At 40.0% G+C, this 22749-nt stretch overlaps 1 protein-coding gene across 4 annotated transcripts in view; it reads right to left on the bottom strand.

The window, feature by feature from the left end:
- The window catches only part of map3k7 (mitogen-activated protein kinase kinase kinase 7), a 135344-nt gene that overhangs the window by 51852 nt on the left and 60743 nt on the right, over positions 1 to 22749 (bottom strand). For all 4 annotated transcript variants that reach the window (XM_059981397.1, XM_059981398.1, XM_059981399.1 and 1 more), the window contains exons 5-10: positions 12776 to 12914; positions 11201 to 11325; positions 10054 to 10182; positions 2956 to 3086; positions 2141 to 2222; positions 1346 to 1485 (exon numbers count right to left, since the gene is read on the bottom strand). In XM_059981397.1, coding sequence (XP_059837380.1) covers positions 1346 to 1485; positions 2141 to 2222; positions 2956 to 3086; positions 10054 to 10182; positions 11201 to 11325; positions 12776 to 12914 — 746 coding nt within the window. The remainder of the gene's footprint in view (positions 1 to 1345; positions 1486 to 2140; positions 2223 to 2955; positions 3087 to 10053; positions 10183 to 11200; positions 11326 to 12775; positions 12915 to 22749) is intronic.

Here is a 22749-nt window from a genome sequence, read left to right as displayed (position 1 = left end):
ATTATTGGCTAGTTTGCCCTCAAATTTCATCTTTTCCTTTCTTATAGCCTTTTTAGTTGCCTTTTGTTGGATTTTAAAAGCTTCCCAATCATCCAATTTCCACTCAATTTTGCTACCTTAAATGACCTTTTTTTGGCTATTATGCAGTTTTTAATTTCCCTTGTCAGCCATGATTGCCTACCTTTGCCATTTGAGAACAGCTTCTTCTGCGGGATATATCTATCCTGTGCCTTGGGAACTATTCCCAGAAACTTCAACTATCATCCTGGCAGTATCCTCCTCCAATCCACCTGGGCAAGCTCCTCTCTCATGACTCTGTAATTCCCTTTATTCCAATGCACGTGATGTATGCTTCTCCCTCTCAAATTGCAGTATGAATTCAATCATATTGTGATCACTGCCTCTTTAGTATTCCTTTACATTAAGCTCCCTTAATAATATCTGGGTTACTACACAACACCCAATCTAAGATAGTCTTTTCTTCAGTAGACTCAAGCTGCTCTAAAAAAACCATCTCATAGACATTCAACAAATTCCCTCTCTTGTGATCCGACCTCAACCTTATTTTCCTAATCCCCTTGCACAGTGAAGCCCCACAGTACAATTGAGTCATTACACTTATTACATGCCTTTTCCAGCTCCCTTTGCAATCTCAACCCTACATCTTGGGTACTATCTGAAGGCCTATACATGATTCCCATAATGTTTTTTTTTATCCATACTAAAGTTTTTGGCTTAAAGAACTATGGTGAAATTTTGGGTGGGTTAGTTCCCATCATACCAGCAAGTGATGAGGCCAGGTGAAAGGGAAGTTTCACCTATTACCTGACAGCTTGTATTCCTTTCTCTTGTCCCCACCTTTTCATTCTGCATTCTTCCTACCCTCCCCTGCCAGTCATAATGAAGGGTCCCAGCCCAAAACAGAGACTATTTTTCAGTTCCACGCTGCCTGACCTGCTCAGTTTCTCCTGCATTTTGTATGTGTTGCTCTGGATTTCTAGTACCTGGAGAATCATTTGTGTTTATGGTACTCCAAATATGGCTTAACTAACGTTTTCATTTCAAAATCATCTCTTAACTTTGTTTTTACTGAATGCCCTTACCAAGTATGCAGTGTGTCTTCTTTACTGCCCTTTCCAGTTGTGTTGCTAAAACCCCACCTAATCTATGACCGCTCTGATTGACAGTGACTGAAGACATTATAGAACTGTTCTAATTCACAACATCAAGAGTTTAATTTGCCCTCCTCAGAACCAGTGAAAGGAAATGGTGTAGCAACAGTAGAGGGAGGGGGAAATTAAAGGAAAATAAATCTAAAATAAAATGCATTGGATAATTGACTTACCGATTGCTTGGATGTGAGTTTAAGCTTTGATTCTAAACGCTTGATTGTGTCGTTGGTAGTATTTGCGTGCAAGTCACTAGGTTCTGCATTGGCATCACTTTTGTTACTGGTATTTGTGGAGGTAATTTCCAAAAAAGATCCTAAAAGTAGATAATGTAATTTATCTGTAGTTTCTAAGGAGGCCTTTGATGCAACCACAAAGTAATCATTAAAACCATTCATTATCATGCTTATCAATGAAGAATAACAAAACATTAATTTAAATAAGACATGCATTAATGTAGTTTCCAAATAGCTCATCAACTGAAGTTTCAATGATGCTTTCAATTAATCCAATCTAAAAATTAAAGGTTATGGGGAGAAGGCAGAAGGTGGGGGTTGAGAGAGATAATGATTGAATGGCAGAGTAGATGCGAGAGGCCTAAAGGCCAAATTCTGCTCCAATGTGTTACAGTCTAGCCGTAGAGTATAATTGCACAGCAGTGTGTTCCCGTCAAATCCAACACTCCTTCAGTGTAGCATTGTCCTCTTAATATATTTTCTTGTCATTGTCTAAGCAGTCTGAATGTTAATTAAAGAAACTTCTGGTTCCTCTTCAGAAAACTTACTTATTTATTGCGATACAATATGGAGTAGCCCTCATGGCCTTCCGAACTGTACCGCCCATCAACTCGAATTTTATCCTGGCCTAATCATGGGACAATTTACAATGACCAATTTACCTATTAATTGGTACATCTTTGGACTCTGGGAGGAAACCCATGCAGTCTTGGGGAGAAAACCCCCATTGCATACCTGTGCTTGTAGCTGAGTTGCTCTGGCTCACATCGGAGTAGTGACACAGGTACTGAAGAGGTTCATCAGCTCCTGGGAAATACTAAACAAAAGCAGAGCAAAATGAGTCCTGCTGAAGGGTCTTGGCTGAAACTTCAACTGTTCATTCCTCTCCATAGATGATGTCTGACCTGCTGAGCTCCTCCAACATGTTGTGTGTTTTACTCAAAATTTCCAGCTTCAACAGAATCTCCTGTTTTACAATGTTTTTCAGGCTCGACATGATCAGTAAAGCAGAGGGTGAGGATGAACATGCTCAGAAAGTGACCATATGCAAATGCACTGGTGGAAATAGTACCAAATATTTCAGGTCTTGGCCCAAAATGCCCACTGTTTAAATCCCTTCCACAGATGCTGCCTGACCCGCTGAGTTCCTCCTACATTTTGTGTGTATTGCTCAAGTTTCAGTGCGACAGGCAGCTGTGGAGGCCAAGCCCAGGAGTATTTAAGGTGGAGGTTGACAGATTTCTGATTAGACTGGGCATGAAAGGATACGGGGAAAAGGCAGGAGATTAGGGCAGAGAGGGAAAATGGATCAGCCATGATGAAACAGACTTGATAGGCTAAATGGCCTAATTTTACTCATATATCTTATGTTCTAATTTAGTTTATAACATTTTTAGAATTCTGGACTCATGCTTCGCTCTCAGGTGAGCACAGAACATAGGCTAACCTTGTTCCAAAGTAACAGTCCTTGTAAGCTGACTGTATTAGTTGTATTTGAACATTTGTTACTGGAAACTCTTCTATTCAACATGTTACCTGAGACAACCTACCTTCATTAAATGAGTCATTATCCTCACTATCTCCTCCATTGATGGACGCTGGGCAGGATCTTTAGACCAACAACGGGTCATTAAGCTTTCAATTGGTTTGGGTAGATTTTTGATTAGAGGCGGTCGGGTACCTAAAATACATTCAATAAATGTGAATAGAAACAAACTCCAGATTCCAAATACACCATTGTTTCCTTAGTTCAAGCACCATGATATTTAACCAACATCAAAAACCATTAACAAACATTAACATGTTAGTGGCTGCATCTCACCCTGGTATGGAAATACCAATGTGCTTGAATAGAAAACCCTACAAAAAGTAGTGGCATGGTCCAGTCCATCACAGGTAAAGTCCTCCTCAACATTCAGCATATCTACATGGAGCACTGTTCCTGAAAAGCAGCATCCATCATCAGGGACACTCACCACCCAGGACATGTTCCCTCCTTGCAGATGGCATCAGAAAGGTGGTACAGGAGTTTCAGGACTCACAGCACAAGGGTTCAGGAAGTTATTACCCCTCAATCACCAGGCTCTTGAATGAAAAGGGATAGCTTCACTCAATGTCACTTGCCTCGTCATTGAAATATTCCCAAAAACCAATGGACTCACTTTCCAGGACTCTTCATCTCATGTTCTTGATATTTATTATTATTCTTCCTTTCTTTTTCTATCTTCACAGTTTGCTGCCTATTGCATTCCAGTTGGATACCAAGTTGTTGCGGTTTTTCATTGATTTTATCATTATTCTATTAAGGATTTAATGAGTATGCCTGCAAGAAAATTGATCTTGGGGTTGCACAGATGCAAGAAAAAGTTTGTAAACCATTTGCAATTACCTGGTTTTCTGCATTAATTATTCATGAAAAGTAGTCTACTGTTCATCTCAGTCACAATAATAGACAAACACAATCTGCCTAAACTAATAATACACGAACAATTGTACTTTTCACGTCTTTATTGAACACACTGCTTAATCATTCATAGTCCAGGCTAGAAAGAGGATGTGATCCCCTTGTATTTAATAACTGATAGAACCTCCTTTAGCAGTAAATACCTCCACTAAACGTTTCCTGTAGCTGCTGATGAGACTTGCACAATGGCAAAGAGGAATCTAAGACCATTCCTCCATATAAAACTGTTTCAGTTCAGTAATATTTCTGGGATTCCTTGCATGAGCAGCCCTCTTCAGGTCATGCCACAGCATCTCAATTGTGTTAAGGTCTGGACTCTGACTTGGCCGTTCCAAAACATGAATTTTCTTTTTTTTTTAAAACCATTCTGTTGTTGATTTACTCTTGTGCTTTGAATCATTGTTTTGTTGCATCATCCAACTTCTATTAAGCTTCAGCTGTCGGATCACTATCCTGACATTTTCCTGTAAAATGTCTTGATCCAACTTTGAATTCATTGTTCCCTCAATGATTGTAAGCTGTACAGGCCCTGAGGCAGCAAAGCAGCCCCAAGCCATGATGCTCCTTCCATCATGGTTCACAGCTGGGATGAGGTTGGTGAGCAGTGCTTTCCTCCAAACATACCTGTGTGCATTTCAACTTCTGTCTCATCTGTGTACAGAACATTGTCCCAGAGGCGTTGTGGAACATCCAGGGGGCTTTTGGAAATTTGAGTCATACAGCAATATTTTTCTTGGAGATAGTAGTTTCCCCCATGGTGTCCTTCCATGAACATCATTCTTGTTTAGTGTTTTTCTTATAGTGGACGCATGAATAGAGACCTGAGCAAGTTCGAGAGATTTCTACAGGTTTTTTGCTGTTATCATAAGACCACAAGATATAGGAGTAGAATTAGGCCATTAAATATACATAAAGGCTTGGCCTTCACAGCTGCCTGTGGCAAAGAATTCTACAGATTCATCACTCTCTGGTAAAAGAAATTCCTCCCCATCTCCGTTCTAAAAGGACCCCCCTCTATTCTGAGGGTGTGTCCTCTTTTCTTAGACTCTCTCACCATAGGGAACTTCTGCTGCACATCCACTCTATCAAGGCCTTTCACCATTTAATGTTTCAATGAGATCATGACTCACTCTTCTGAATTCCAGCAAATACAGGCCCAGAGCCATCAAACACTATTTATATAACAAAGCATTCAATCTTGGAATCATTTTTGTGAAACTCCTTTGAATGTTCTCCAGTTTCTTCTAAGATAAGGGGCCAAGACTGCTCACAACACTCCAAGTAAGGCCTCACCAGTACTTTAAAAAGTCTCAACATTACATCCTCGCTTCTCTATTCTAATCCTCCTAACATCATATTTACCTTCCTCACCACAGACTCAACCTGCAAATTAACCTTTACAGAATCCTGAATATGGACTCTTAAGTCCCTTTGCACCTCAGTTTTTTGTATTTTCTCTTCATTTAGAAAATAGGCAACCCTTTCATTTCTTTTACCAAAGTACACTTCCTGACACTGTATTACATATGCCACTTCTTTGCCAATTGTCCTCTTCTGTCGAAGACTACTTCTGCAAAACTACCTGCCCCTCCAACTATCTTCACATCATCTGCAAACTTTGCAACAAAGCCATCAATTCCATTACCCAACTCATTGACATAATGTAAAACTAACTGGTCCCAACATAGACCCCTGCGGTACAGCACTAGATAACCATCAGCCAACCAGAGAAGGCTCCCTTTATTCCCATTCTTTACCCACTGCCAATCACCAACTACTTTATCCATGCTAAAACCTTTACTGTAATACCATGGGCTCGTAGCTTGTTAATCAGCATCATGAGTGACAATTTGTCAAAGGCCCTCTGAAAATCCAAGTTGCCCTTGGGTTCTTTTTCACCTCCATCAGCACTGCACGTTGTGCTCTTGGTGTGATCTTTGCAGGACACACATTCCTAGGGAGAGTAGCAACAGTACTGAATTTCCTCCAAATTTTTACTTGCAACTGTATATGGTGACATATGTGTACTTTGATAATAAATTTGATTTGAACTTTGAACTAAATCCACAACCTATGGACTCCCTTTCAAGGACTCTACAGCTCAATACTATTAATCAACCTTTTTATTTATTATTTGTATCATTTTGCACACTGGATGTTTGCCAGTTGTTAAGTATAATTTTTCATAAATTCTATAGCATTTATTTTCCTGTAAATGCCTACAAGAAATTGAATCTCAAACTGGTACATGATGACATATACCTACTTCAATAATAAATTGACTTTGAACTTTCAGACAATAGAAAGTCACATCAACTAAACTTATTCCAATACCTTTAACTGTGTAAACTTTGTAGGTAAATTATTACTTTGAAAAAGTAAAGATGACTTTTTTTTTGTTTTGCGACTGCCAACCCTCTACCACAAAGAGCTCCTCATTTCTGAAGGAAAAATTACCTGCTGTGATACACTATGAGTTACTACTAGTAAGTGCAGGAGTGTTGAGAGGCTGAGAAGACCTTCAATTCTCTGTTTCCTACTAATAAGAATTGATATTTTCAGGGAAGGAAGAGGGAAGGCAGCTATCTGACATTATAGTCCTGTCATCTCCTGAGTCAACAATTATATTAGCAGCGTTGATATTTTCTCTTTCCTTCCTGCCGAAAATAAGTAATTCTTGGTTTTGGGAAAAACATTCACACAATTTTCACTGAGGAAACCTGTTTATTCTTAAAAGTGTTCATATCCTACGAGTCAGAACAAGAATGTCAATAAAGATCTTCTTCAATATCCAGTGTCAGAGGGCAATATTGTATAAGATCTTCATTACCTTCAGGGAAATGATGATTTTGAATTTTAAATAAACACTGAACAGCAAACAGTTGCTACAGTGACAGATATAACAGACTAGAAAAAAAGTTCCTAAAATAGTACTGATATTCAAGTTACCATCACACTTATATAAAGGGATATGTTATGAAGTATTAAAATTTCAGTTTTTATCTAATTTGGAATCATAGAGTCATACAGCACTACAGCACAACCCACATAGACTGTGCCAGCCTGATCCCATCTACCTGCACGAGGACCATTGCCTTCCAAACCTCTCTCATCTATGTACTTATCTACACTTTCAGTCATAGTCATAGAAAAGTTCAGCAGAGAAAAAGGCCCTTTGGCCAGCTAGTCCATGCCGAACCAAACTGCCTAATCAACCTGCAACTGGACCAAGGCACTCCATACTCCTGTAATCCTTGTAACATTCAAATTGAGCATGCATGCACCACCTGTGCTGGCAGCTCATTTCCCCACTCTCATAACCTTTTCAGTGAAGAAGTTACCCTTCACTTTCCCCTTAAATTGAATTGACTTTATTACTTACATCCTTCATATACATGAGGAGTAAAAATCTTTATGTTACGTCTCTGTCTAAGTTCTAACCTATTCAACCTTTCCTATAAACTCAGGTTCTTCAGTCCCAGCAATATCCCTGAAAATTTTCTCTGTACTCTTTCAACCTTATTTACATCTTTCCTGTATGGAGGTGACCAAAACTGCTCACAATACTCCTACTGAGGCCTCACCAACACCTTATACAAATTCCAACCTCCTACAGTAAACACAAAGTACACTGCAGATGCTGTGGTCAAAGCAACACGTACAACAAGCTGGATGAACTCAGCAGTTCGGGCAGCATCCGTGGAAACGAGCAGTCAACGTTTCAGGCTAGACTAGAAGCGTCTCAGCCCAAAACATTGACTGCTCCTTTCCACGGATGCTGCCCAATCTGCTGAGTTCCTCCAGCTTGTTGTACATGTTCCAACCTCCCATCTCCTGAGGAGCGTGGTAGAACAAAGGGATCTGGAAATACTGGTCCATTATTGATTGGAAGTGGTGGTACAGGAGGATAAGGTTGTAAGAAAGCCTTTGGCACATTAGCATCATAAATTATTTGTGACATGTACATTGAAATATCAAAACATATAGTGAAGTGCATCGTTTGTGTTAATTACCAACAGAGTCTGCAGTCTGGAAGTGCTGCCATACTTCTAGTGCCAATGTAGCATGCCGAGTTATCAACGCTAACCCTCACATCTTTGGAATGAGGGAAGAAACTAGAGCACCCAAAGGAAATCCACGTGGTCATGGGGAGAACCTTAAGACCATAAGATATAGGAGCAGAAGTAGGCTATTTGGCCCATTGAGTCTGCTCTGCCATTCAATCATGGGCTGATCCACTTCTTCCAGTCATCCCCACTCCCCTGCCTTCTCCCCATATCTCCTAATGCCCTGGCTAATCAAGAAACTATCTACCTCTGCTTTAATTGGTATATGGAGGAATTTAAGGTGGGGGGGTTATATGGGAGGCAGGGTTTAAGGGTTGGCACAACATTGTGAGCCGAAGGGCTTGTACTGTGCTGTACTATTCTATGTTCTATGTAAATGCACTCAATGACTTGGCTTCCACAGCAGCTCACAGCAACAAGATCCACAGATTTACTACCCTCTGACTAAAGTAATTTCTCTGCATCTTAGTCCTTCAATCCTGAAGTCATGGCCTTTTGTCCTAGATTCCCCTACCATGGGAAAGAACTTGGCCATATCTAATCTGTTCAGGCCTTATAAAATTTGGACTGTTTCTATGGGATCCCCCCTCATTCTCCTGAACTCCAGGGAATACAGCCCAAGAGGTGCTAGACGTCCCTCATACGGTAACCCTTTTATTCCTGGAATCTTTCTCATCAATCTTGACCATACATTTTCCAACATTGTATTTCATTTGCCACTTCTTTGCCATTCCCTAAACTAATTGCAGTAGGTTTGTCAAGCAGGATTTTTCTTTCAGGAAACCATGCTGGTTTTGGCCTATCTTGTCATGTGCCTCCAGGTACTCCGTAATCTCATCCCTATCTATTGATTCCAACAACTTCCCAACCACTGATGTCAGGCTAACACAACTAGTTTCCTTTGTGCTGCCTCCCACCATTTTTAAACAACAGACTAACCTTTGCAATTTTCCAGTCATCTTTTACAAACTGCATACAGAGAGTGGCAGGACTGAACCCCGATCTTACAATCGCCCATGCAAATGGCCGCACCTGCTCTGTCCTGATGAAGAGCCTTAGCCCAAAACTTCGGTTCTTTATTCTTCTTCATAGATGCTGCCTGACCTACTGAGTTCCTGCAGCATTTTGTATGTTCCTATAATTGTAGCTGCTGTGAAGCTCAGTAGTTTCCATAAACTCCTCCATATCCCAGCTACATCACTTCACCTGTCATGTCACACTTATCTTAACGACTGATTCAATAAAATCAACTGCCCTGTCTCAATTTTGTCTTTTCAATAGTCTGTTTTCAATATATCAGTTTATAGTAGATTAGTGGGAACCCCTATAAATTGAATAAAAAAGCATATTTCAATCTCACCAGAGTTTAAGACAGCTTCACCATCAGTTTAACACATCAAACTAAAAATAAACAAAGATATTTTTAATCCTGTTGCACTTCCCTTAAATATTAAGCTGCAACTTTGCTCTTGCCTCATGGGAGTTGACAATCCATTGGTGCACACTGCGTTCTAGCTTAATTAGTCAATTAGAGATAGTCAGTTTGGTTAGAAACAGCACAGTAACAGGCCCTTTGGGCCATCGAGTCTGTGCCAACCAACTGACACCAATCCTACACTGATCCCATTTCATTCTACCCCTCATCTACACATTATAGATAATTTACAGAAACTAAATAACCCATAAACCCTCACGTTTTGATATGTTCAAAATAAATTTGTTATCAAAGCACATATATGTCACCATGTACAATCCTGAGATTTTCTTGTAGGCATACTCAACAAATCTATACAATAGTAACTATAACAGAATCAGTGAAAGATCACCTAACTAGGACATTCAACCAGAGTGCAGAAGGCAACAAACTGTGCAAATGCAAATATAAATAAATAGCAATAACATGAGATGAGAAGTTCTTGAAAGTGGGTTCATTGGTTGTGGGAACATTTCAATGATGTGGGAGCACCCAGGAGAATCCACGAGGTCACAGAAACAATAAATACTCAGGGTAGATACAGTACTCAGTGGGCAATGCAATAGGCACTCAATGCTTAGTATTCAAATCACAAAACTACTAAGTTACTGCTAAGAGGATATTTTGTAAGCAGTTAACTTACCATTGTGGACAGCCCACATGATGCGAAATGCAGGACCACCAATTTCATCAAAAGGTTTTCGGCGAGTTATTACTTCCCACAGAATAATGCCCCAGCTGAAGACATCACACTTTTCGCTATAATTACTTCCTGCAACACAAATTCAACAAGTCACATCAAATTTAAATTTAAAAAATGCAACCTCTTTGAAGCCTGAAGCAGTTATTATTTTACTTTATATTAGATACAAATACAACAAACTAACAGGCTCTTCTAGTCCAACCAGCCCATGTTGCCCAATTACACTCATGTGATTTCTAAAAGACACTGAATATTACTTCAATATCTTTTATTAAATTATTCCTGTTTTTGCACTATTTTTAATTTAACTACTTAATATACATATACACTTACAGCTATCAATCCTACACATTAAACCCAATCTTCAAAGTCCAACTTTAGTAAAGATTTTCCAAAAATAACTTCTTTATCAAGTGAGGCATGTACCATTGATGAAAATAAAAAATCTTCTTTGTACCAATCCAAATACTCTCTCAAACAGTCCAATACAGGGCTGAGTGATTTTGTGTCATTAAAAATGAATTAAATGCTTTGTCATGCTTCAAATACTTTAAACCACTTTTTATAATGCTGCTTAGATTGTAAATACATGCTGGTATATATGTACATTTTATTCTATGGCTGTATTTCTAACTGTATTTTTATATACTTCATTATTCTGTATAGTTGTTGAAATTTGTCATTTTTGTTGCATGTTTCACCAACACACCACAGCAAATTCCCAACACATATAAATATATATGGTGAATAAAGTTAATTCACGAGTTATTTATTATTTACAGATACAGTGCGGAACAGGCACTGAGCCTTGCCACCTAGCAATGCACCTATTTAACCCTAGTCATAGGACAATTTACAATGACCAATTAACCTACCAACTTTTGGACTGTGGGAGGAAACCAGAGCACCCAGAGGAAACCCATGTGCACCCGGAAAGAAGGAACAAATCCGGAAATGAACTCTGAAATCTGACACCCTGATCTGTAATAACGCTGTGCTAACTGCTATAGTACTGCAGCGCCCCATCTTTGAGGTGAGCCAAGAGGAGAAACTAAAGTGATGTCCCAAGCAACTTTCAAATGTTTACCTTCAAAAACTTCTGGAGCCATCCAGGCAGCACTTCCCTTGTTGTTGGTCATGTGAGTTTGAATATCACAGGCTGTGCCAAAGTCACAGATCTTCAGAACTGTCCCGCCAGCAACCAGCAGCAAGCTTCATTGGGAGAAACAAAACTGCAATTTCAGTAATCTATTTTTAGGGATATCCAGTCAGTATTCAGTATGTAACTATTACGCCATGTCACCACAGTTCATATTGTTCAAAAAACCAAAAACTAGTTGCCATATGATGCCAAATGGAAATCCAGTCAAAGCAATGCAGGTAAATGATATAATCGTTATAGGTGCAGAATCCGATAAACAAAAGTGAGATCGATGATCAGATGCTTCCTTTTCAATGTTGGGCAGGTAACCATGATTGAACTAGCCTTCAATTTTAGTTGGCACCGGACCATGTTTTTTGTCGCTTTGAGGTAGCGAATCTACTAGCTGTACCTCTCTGCTATCCAGTCTTGCTCCATTTCTTTGAGGACCACATTTGGAATATTGTCTTTCATTGAAGCAAGGATATATTTAAAATAGAGGCAGAACAACTGAGATTCAATAGATTGATTCTTGAGATAGGGCACTAGCTTGGTCAAACGTGCATACTTCCTTGGTTATAGTGGATTTGTCTGTGTAGTGAGATGAAACAGAATTAGTTGTGACTTGCCTGTAGGAACAGTTATAAAACAGCTGAACATGTTGACAACATGGCTGCCCCAAATTTAGCTTTAGGCTGTGGTTATACAGGTAGGCCCGTCTTAGGCCAATTATTGGAAATTGCTTGGTAGTTTCCAGTAAATTGTGTATCAGGGATCTTGTCTTATATGGAGTTGTTAATCACTTTGAGGAGAGATAAGGAAACTCCTAAACAGTATAATTGTAAAGTTGTTTCAAGGGATTTTTGGAGTTTCTCCATGGATTGGATTTCAAACAGGGCCTGACAACCTCGATATATTGTTGAAATGTTGGGGCTCCCCGGTGGCTAATAACTGAGTGGTTAAAAATATACAGGCAACACTGCTAATTTGTAATGCTTACCACCAATTAACATGAACTGTGTGCAACTCTGAACTTGATTTATTAGTGAAGGATCAAATAAAGAAGTCTGAGTTTTGCTCTTTTAGTTGAACTAAATTTGTAGCTGTAGGTACAAGTTGAATTAGAGCTGTAGTTAAGAGCTAAACATAATTAATTGAGTTACTAATGTTTTCATTATTTTAATTAAGAGTTAAATAAAGTTGCTTCATCAAACTAAATGTGAAAATGTGTTTTCATTGCTAACTTGCTTGGTCATTGCAGAGGAATTACAGGAAACCCGAGCTCTGTTTTGAGAGAGCCCACCAACTCTAGAAAACTTTTTTCCACACAGTAGCAAATAAAATAGGTTTTGTTTCAACATTAAGCACTTCCAGTTATACAAATGATAACTTATGAATGACCAAAAATCTTTCCAATCTAAATTAACTCCAATCTTAAACTTGCATCCAAAATTCATCGTGTTTCCCATTGATACAGTCTATATTAACTGCTGTTCTTCAATTTATTAAGAAAGAACATACTTTGGTGGTTTGAGGTCCCTGTGGATTAAAGCCTTGGGTTTCATGCCATGTAGGTATGCCACTCCTTGTGCACACTGTAAACACCAATTCATTGCATGGGCAGCAGTGTAATATGGTAAGGGTTCAGCTCCATGAAGCACTGAAAATTAGAAGTTCATCAAGAAATATTATTGATAAATGTTCTTTTCAACCATCTATAAACTTTAATTTAATGTCTGAAATATACCCAGATAGCATACAACAAGCTAAGAATATATTGATACAAACTGATATTGGCAGCTACAACTACAAACAGTAGCATCAGAATTCAAAAAGAGTCTTATTTGTTCAGAATGCTGAAACCATTACTCCACCTAGAAGGAATTAGTCTGATATGATACTTGTAATAAGCAGAATAATTTAACATAAAAGATTAAATATTACAAAGATTTTCAAGAGATAATCAGGATGCTTTTAGAGAAAAAGGTTCAAGTGTCAATCAACAATATAGATGTATTCAGTTAAATGACACATCATTCCTCTGGGACCAAGGTGCAAAATACAGTACATACAGTCACACACACTAGACATATAGTTACAATAGCACATACAATCACAAAATAATATTAGCACAAGCCCCTGAGTGGCATAGCCTGATGATTGATGGTGTAAGGGATGTTGTCCTGGAGCCATGTTTCTGCGAGAACAAGCTTGCAGCAGTTCCTCATCTCACTCTGGGTCAGCCGCTGGCAAAGGCAATCCAGCTTGTCTTCCGGGGAGCAAACAGTGGAGAGTAGCACCAATGAGAGGGTCAGCCTGTAGGGACAAGCCCCCAACACAGCATGGATTCCAGCAATCCCGCCAGCCATCTGTTCTCTCCCATAGCACCTCTGGCTGGCTGCACAGGTGACACCATGGAATGAGGACCCTGGTCCACGCAACAACCCAAAGCCACACAGCTCCTCTGCTGTTGGTCTCGCCAATGAACTAATGAACTGGATTTCCAATACTTTGTATTACCAATGTCACAAGAAAAATATTTAAGATAAACATTTGCACCATTAGTTGGACCTGGAGAGGCGCTGCGACTAAGTGCGCGGTTATTGTTCCACAGTTTTCAAGGAAAAGCATAATGTAAAAGGGAGTAACCCTGTTACAGAAGCAGGAAATAAAAACCACCTCTCCTCAATTTTTAGGACATTCCACAACATTTTCAATTTTCTATTAAAAAGCCAATGTCGCAATGTTACCCTACAGCAAATATATTTGCTAATTTGATAACATAGAATTCTATGACTTTCATTCCTGTTAAAGCTCAATTGCCACAACATATCTACTCCTGCTTTTCAGTTATTAAGAACACTCAATTCCATATTAAAACTACAAAGTCAGGAAATTCCACAGATGCTCGAAATCTTGAGGGATGCACATAAATTGCTGCAGGAACTCAACAGGTCAGGCAGCATCTGCTGAAATGAATAAACAGTTGACATTTCAGACTGAGATCCATTAAGGAGAGAAAGTGAGAAGTCATCAGAACAAGGAAGTGAGGGCGGGGGGGGTGGGGAAGAGAGGAAAGAAAAGAGTACAAGCTAGCAGCTAACAAGGTGTAACTTCCCCTGCACCTGGTCTTATCTGCCAGCATGTACACCTTCTCCTGTCCCCATTCTTATTCTGGTTTCCTCCAGATTTGTCTTCAGTCCTTCATGAAGGGTCTCAGCCAAAAATATTAACTGTTTATTCTTCTCTATTGATGCTAGCTGACCTGCTGAGTTCTTCCAGCATTTTATGTGCATTTCTTTCATTTAAAATTGACATTTTTCACCTTAACACGCATTCAGACTTAAACCTGAAAGTGAATGCTAAATGTGCATTCTTCACCTCTTTTCAATACATCGTTAAGGAAATCCACAAAGTTATGTAATGCGAGAAGCTGCGAGGTGATAGGTAGGGAAAGCAAAGTGCTGAGGAACAACAGTCCGATGGGAGAGGATAGATCATCACAGAACAAAGGGAAGGAATGGAGAGCCAGTCATAATAAGCAGGTGATGAGAAAGGGTATGGGGAATGAGAAGAGGAAACAGGGCCACAAGGATTCCCTTATCCTCGTTTTCCCATAACCCATTTATCCTCTCTCACTTGGATTCACCCATCACCTGCTAGCTCCTACTCTTCTTATTTTTCCCTCCTTTTATTTTTGGTTCCTGTCCCTTTCATTTCCAATCCTGGTGAAGGGTCTTGGTTCAAACTTATGACGATTCATTTTCCTCCATAGATGCTGCCTGGCCTGCTGAGTTTCTCTGGTATTTTGTGTGTTGATCCACACAGCATCAGCTTGATTAGAAATGGCCAGCGGCTAAACCAGAAACTATACAAATCTGCAGAGCTCCAAAATGAACAAGTAAACTGAAGAAAATTATTGTTTTTCCAGCAATTATGACATGTTAAAATACAGCTAAAATTCCTTCCATCTAAGTTGCTAGCTTGGAGTCAAAAGTGTTTTTTTTTAAAATGAGAACATATCACTCCATACTGCATCACTGCATGGTACGGAAACTGCACTACAGTTGATAGGAAAGCTTCACAATGTCTATTGAAAACTGTCAGATGTATTGCTGGCTGAGGCTACCCACCATTAAAGATGTATACACAGGAAGGTGCTGGAAAAGGGCCAGTAACATACCCCACCCTGCCTCATGGATTGTTTGTCTTATTCCAATAAAGGAGGAGGCTATATAGTATCCACACCAGAACCAGCAGAAAATGGTTACTATCTACAAGCAGTAGGGCTGATCAACACCTCCATCCACTAACCCACCCCAACATGCTTCTTTATCATATCCTGTCAGTCATCTTACGTACAGACACTCCTGTTCCCAGAGTCATTTTATGAACAATCTATGAATATGAGCTATTCTACATATTTGCTTATTGTGTGTTTTTTTCAAATTATTGTGTTCTTTATCTTACGGTTTTTTAATGTTGTCTCAGATCTGGAGTAACAATTATTTTGTTCTCCCTTACACCTGTACTGGAAATGACATTGAATCTTGAATGAAAGCATTTCCCTTTCACGTGGTCCACCTAGTGGTAATACAGAGTACTGTGCGATGAGGTTGTGATGCAGCTAGTCTCCATAAACAGACATTTTATTGATTCAATTATCAGAGTTTAAAGTTCAATTCTGTGCCTTCTGTAGGGAGTTTGTATGTTTTCCCTGGAACTGCATGGGTTTTCTCTGGGTGCTCCAGTTTTGTCACACAGTCCAGAAACATATCAGTTAGAGGGCTAATCGGTCATTGTAAATTGTCCTGTGATTGGGCTAGGGCAGGGGTCGGCAACGTTTACCACTGAAAGAGCCAATATGGACCCATTTCCCACAGAAAACACTGGGAGCCACAAAACCCGTTTGACATTTAAAATGAAATAACACCGCATACAATGGTTTTTTTTTGCCTTTATGCTATGTATAAACAAACTATAATGTGTTGCATTTATGAAATTGATGAACTCCTGCAGAGAAAATGAAATTAGATTTCTGCATGCAACAAAAACATTTTGAACTCTGAAAAAAAGACGTTGGGTTGAAGTTTACTCCATAGTTAGCCTACCTTGGATCGAAGAATTAAAAGAAAGCGCGCACTGGCGGGTGTCAGGCATTGGCAGTGGTGATGTATATTAATAGCGATAAAAAAACACGTTGTAGCGGTGTGCTACACGCAGCACTAAAATAACAACACTGCAGTCAAAGATAACTTTATTCGAACTAAACAGCCTTGCTTTAAAGCCTCTCTCAACACATCCCCGTGGGCGCGGATGCTCCAAAAGACACGTACTCACAAACCCCCGTAGGCTATCTCCCTTAGCCGGAATGGTGGCTAATTGTGAGCCGGTTGGGATGTGTCAGGAAATGGGGTCTCCACAACGTTTTATTTAGATTGTACAAGATCACCATGATCTTCAAATTTCGAATTACATTTCAAAAACTAACAAACCACGGGGAGCCGCAGCACAGAGATGAAAGAGTCGCATGCGGCTCCGGAGCTGCGGGTTGCCGACCCCTGGGCTAGGGTTAAATAGATGGGTTGCTGATAGTGCAGCTCGCAGGGGCAGAAGAGCCTGTTTTGTGCAGAATCTCTAAATAAAACAAAATAAATAAATTACAAAATTTACCCCTCGATCCACAAAGACTGCACCAACTACCATGCACCACAAACACTAAACCTATTTTATTCTCCTGACCTTCCCCCGAGCACCAGGTACTGCCACTCATCTGAATTTTAATTAGGCTCTGTAAATTACCCTTAATCTCCTAATCTAATCATCTTTGGGATATGGGAGAATGTCAGACACCTGGAAGAATCTCCCACAGAGTCAGAGGGTGAACAGTACCTATTGGATCTTTGTACATTTATAAAACAGCTTTGAACTTCCCTTCAGCCATCATTTTTGGCTTTTCTAATTCCCCTTTCACTGTCATCTCTGTACTTTCTAGATCCACCACACTCTATAATATTGAGTGTGTGGAATGGAATGTTTCAGCCTGATTCTCTCTTCTTCCATAAGGTTTTAAAGCTTTGAGGACCGTGGCAAGACAACTGAATACCAAAGGAAGCTGACAGACATCAACAATCTTGATAAGAACATTATAAATGAAGGAAATAGCAGGGGTTGATTAGTCCTCCTCTCAAGTTTTCCACATTAAAATCACAGCTATAGTCATAGCTCCGCATTACTTTCGTACCCTAATGGCATAGTGCTTTTTACACCTTGCCAAATGAAAAAGACTCATAAATGACTATTTCGTTTCTTGCTAGCCAGAAACAAGTCTCATCATATCATGCTCTCGCTAGTATTTGCTATTTGGTTATAGAAACATACAAACATTGAGAACATACAGCACAATACAGGCCCTTCAGCCTACAAAGCTGTGCAAATATGTCCCTACCTTAGAACTACCTAGGCTTTACCCATAGCCCTCTATTTTTCTAACCTCCATGTAGCCACCCAGGAGGCTCTTAAAAGACCTTATCGTTTCTGCCTCCACCACCACTGCCAGCAGCCCATTCCACGTATTCAAGACTCTCTGCAGTAAAAATTTACCCAACATCTCCTCTGCACCTACTCCCCAGCACCTTAAACCTGTGTCCTCTTGTGCTAGCCATTTTAGCCCTGAGGAAAAGCTTCTGACTATCCACACAATCAATGCCTCTCATTGTCTTGTACATCTCTATCAAGTCACCTTTCATCCTCTGTTGCTCCAAGGAGAAAAGGCAGAGTTCACTCAACCTTTTCTCATAAGGCATACTCCCCAATCCAGGCAACATCTTTGAAATTCTCCTCTGTACCTTTCAATGGTTTCCACGTCCTTCCTATAGTGAGGCAACCAGAATTGAGCACAGTACACCAAGTGGGGTCTGACCAGGGTCCTATATAGCTGCAACATTACCTCTCGGCTCTTAAACTCAATTCCACGAATGATGAAAGCCAATGCACCATATGCCTTCTTAACCACACAGTCAACCTGTGTAGCAGCTTTGAGTGTCCTATGGAGTCGGACCCCAAGATCCCTCTGATCCATCACACTGCCAAGAGTCTTACCATTAATACTATATTCTGCCGACATATTTGACCTACCAAAATGAACCACCTCACACTTATCTTGGTTGAACTCCATCTGCCACTTCTCAGCCCAGTTTTGCATCCTATCAATGTCCCGTTGTAACCTCTGACATCCCTCCACACTATCCACCACACACCCAACCTTTGTGTCATCAGCAAACTTACTAATCCATCCCTCCACTTCCCCATCCAGGTCACTTATAAAAATCACAAAGAGTAAGGATCCCAGAACAGATCCCTAAGGCACACCACTGGTCACTGGCCTCCATGCAGAATACGACTCATCTACAACCATTCTTTGCCTTCTGTGGGCAAGCCAGTTCTGGATCCACAAAGCAATGTCCCCCTTGGATCCTATGCCACCTTACTTTCTCAATAAGCCTTGCATGGGGCACCTTATCAAATGCCTTGCTAAAATCCATATACACTACATCTATTGCTCTACCTTCATCAATGTGCTTAGTCACATCCTCAAAAATTCAATCAGGCTTGTAAGGCATGACCTGACTTTGACAAAGCCATGCTGGCTATTCCTGATCATATTATGCCTCTCCAAATGTTCATAAATCCTGCCTCTCAGGATCTTCCCTATCAAATTACCAATCACTGAAGTAAGACTCATTGGCCTATAATTTCTTGGGCTATCCCTACTCCCTTTCTTGAATAAGGGAACAACATCTGCAACCCTTCAATCCTCTGGAACCTCTCCCATCCTCATTGATGATGCAAAGATCATTGCCAGAGGCTCAGCAATCTCTTCCCTCACTTCCCACAGTAGCTTGGGGTACATCTCGTCCGGTCTAAATGACTTATCCAACTTGATGCTTTCCAAGAGCTCCAGCACATCTTCTTTCTTAATATCTACATTCTCAAGCTTTTCAGTCCACTGCAATTCATCCCTACAATTGCCAAGATCCTTTTCCGTAGTGAATACTGAAGGTAAGTATTTATTAAGTACCTCCGCTATTGCCACCAGTTCCATACACACTTTTCCATTATATTTGCACAATATGTTGTCTTTTGCGCTCTGGTTGAATGCTCTCGTTGGGCAGTCGTTCACTGATTCAGTTATAGTTACCACTTTGTCTTCTGGTTGAACGGTTGAGCACCTGAGCCTGGCAGTCGTGCTTTGATTCTGTTTGTCTTTTATTGAGACACAGTGCAGAATGGGCATTTCTTGCCCTTCAAGCCACGCCTCCCAGCATTTGCCGATTTAATCCAGTTTAATCATGGGATAATTTACAATGACTAATTAACCTACCAACTGGTACATCTTTGGACTGTGGGAGGGAAGCAGAACACCCAGAGGAAACCCATATAATCACGGGGAGAATGTACAAACTCCTTACAGGCAGCAGTGGGAATTGAATCCGTTCCTGGTTCTAGGCTACTGTGCTATAAAATAGTAAATAGCTACACAATAAAATTAATCACAGGGTTGTATACAGTGACATATACATTTGCAAGAAAAAATTTGTAATTTCTGAATTACTCATAAAATGTGGTTTGATATTCATCTAAGTCACAGTAATCGACATACATAATCTGTCTAAACTAATAATATACGAACAATTATACTTTTCATGTCTTTATTGAACACATTGTTTAATCATTCACAGTCCAGGCTTTTAAAAGTTTGTAAACCCTGGTAGAATCTCCTTTAATAGCAATAACCTCCACCAAACGTTTCCTGTAGCTGATGATCAGACTTGTACAATGGCAAGGAGGAATTTTAGACTGTTCCTCCATGCAAAACTGTTTCAGTTCATCAGTATCTCTGGGATTCCTTGCATGAACTGCCTTCTTCAGATTGTGACTTGGATGAAGATCAGACCACTTTATGAATAATTAATACAGAGAACCAGATAAGTGCAAAGAGTTCACAAACTCTTTCTTGCAGTTGTATGTACTTTGATATAAAACTTACTTTGAACTTTGAATATGAGTGCCAGAATTTAAGAACCCTATTATAATTCTGTGAAGCTAATTACTAACTATATATCTCCTGAATTGGTGGGAAGTCATTTTTATTCTAACTCTATCTAATCTGTTTATCTGCTAAAATAAACAGAATCTATTAAGTTCACTGGGAGAGGTGATAAGATAAGTCAGTTTCATTGCCTCTCCCAGTTTATATGTAGTTGCCACTAATCTTACCTATGAGAAAAATCAAAGGGTTTTTGTGGTTTCTATTGAAAATATTTTTTAAAATTAGATCAATGGTTATAACAAGAGACAAAATGATTTTGCCACTTTAATACAGTACAGATAAAAGATTTAACCTGAAATTGACCCCATTCTCAGAGCACAATTTGCATTATCTAACATAAAATCAAAGTTTTATTATCAGAGTAAATACCGTAGATTCCGGACTACAGAGCGCACCTGATTAAAAGCCGCACGCTCTAATTTTAGAAAGAAAATCAATTTTGTACTTGTACAGGCCGCACCGGATTTTAAGCCGCAGGTGTCCCACGTTGTAATATGAGATATTTACACAGAAAGATATTACACGTGAGGATTTTTTAACTTTTAATTAAATCCGTATGGTAACATAAACAAATACATATTGCAAATGCTTTTTTTCGAACAGTGCCTGTAACACAGCTACTTTTAAATATACATACGTATCGGTAACACACAAATTACGTTGCGTATACTTTTTTACTGAACAGTGCACAAACAACATTCCAATATCTCCTAACGACTGGTAAAAAAATATATATACTGCAGCCTACCAGGAAAAGTTATTGATCGCCTTTTTCATCTTCCTCCTGCGCACTAAAACCATCAAAGTCCTTCAGTGTCCGAATTGAACAACCGCAGGATCTCGTCATTCACTTCGGTCTCTTCGTTGTCGTTCTCACTTGAGCGCACGCGGTCCTCTTCATCACGCAGCAGTCCAGCCTTTCGAAACCCATTGGTGATGGTGGATGTTGTGACACGGCTCCACGCATTTAGGAACCACTGGCAGACTTGAGTTAAAGAAGCTCTTCGCATGCGTCCTGTTTTGGTAAAGGATTTCTCGCCGCTCGTCATCCAAGCCTCCCACTCAACACGCAGCGCCACTTTAAATGCCCGGTTCACGCTGATGTCCAGTGGCTGCAAATACTTCGTGGTGCCCCCAGGAATCACAGCTGGAATTGAGTTTGTACTCTTGATGGCAGCTTTCACTGGACTTTCATTGTCAGCCGCTTAAAAATCACCATCGGTGGAAGCTTTAGTCCGGATGCTGTGCAGCTCAGAACACAAGTAAAATGCGTTCTCTCATGGCCACTTGTTTTCAGTGTGATGGACGAGTCATCTTTTTTATTAACAGTCCGAGTGAGAGGCAGGTCAAACGTCAAAGGTACTTCAGCCATATTTATGATATCATCTGGCCCGATGGAATTCTCCGCTATCTTTGTTTGAGTGAATGTGCGGAAGTTAGCAAGTTTTTCCTCGTGGGTGGTCGGGAGGGAGCTGCTGACACAGAGTCGTGCGTACCCTGACGGACAGGCCTTTTCGTCTCATAAATCTAAAACACCATGATGGCCCACCTCTAAAATCTTCGATTTTCATTTTGGTGGCGATTGCTTTAGCCTTCAGTCTGATCTGCACGGTGGAAACACCGCGGCCGCCTGCTCTCTGTGTGTTAACCCAGTCTTCAAGAAAGTTTTCAAGTTCGGGCCATCTGCTATGATTACCTCTGAAAGCTTTTGTCGTCTTTTTGCATTGACTCAGTTCTTCACACTGGCGTCTCCACCGTCTCACCATCGATTCATTTATGCCAAGATTATGTGCAGCAGCTCGATTTCCTTCTTCAACCGCCAGATTGATCGCCTTTAACTCAAAAGCTGCATCATATGCTTTTCTTCGAGTGTTTTCCATGTTGATGAGGGTGAGTACAAATGACTGATTTACAATAATTTAATTGTGAAAATGCGCTTGATTTATCGTACAATTTCATTGGACCTCTGTGAACTACTCATCAATTTTATTGGTCTACTGTTACGAGGCAAAATGCTTTTAGCGGCATGAAAAAAAAAACATGCATTAGCCGCACTGTAGTATAGGCCGCAGTGTTGCCGCAGTGTTCAAAGCGTGGGAAAAAAGTAGCGGCTTATAGTCCGGAATTTACGGTATGTGTCATCATATACAACCCTGAAATTAATATTCTTGCAGGTGTTCACAGTAGAACAAAGAAATACAACAGAATAAATGAAAAACTGCACACAAAGACTGATAAGCAACCAGTGTGCAAAAGACAAACTGTAAATAAAAAAGTAACTAATACTGAGAACGAATTGTAGAGTTTCATTCAAGAATTAATGAATAAATTCAGCACAAGCTCCATTCTGAATTGCGAGGACACAAATAGTATGTTCCAACTA

This window comes from Hypanus sabinus, chromosome 10 (assembly GCF_030144855.1).
Source record: "Hypanus sabinus isolate sHypSab1 chromosome 10, sHypSab1.hap1, whole genome shotgun sequence".
In the NCBI taxonomy this organism is placed as follows: Eukaryota; Metazoa; Chordata; class Chondrichthyes; order Myliobatiformes; family Dasyatidae; genus Hypanus; species Hypanus sabinus.
Note: the sequence above shows the minus strand (reverse complement) of the source record. Positions and strands in the feature narration are given on the sequence as shown.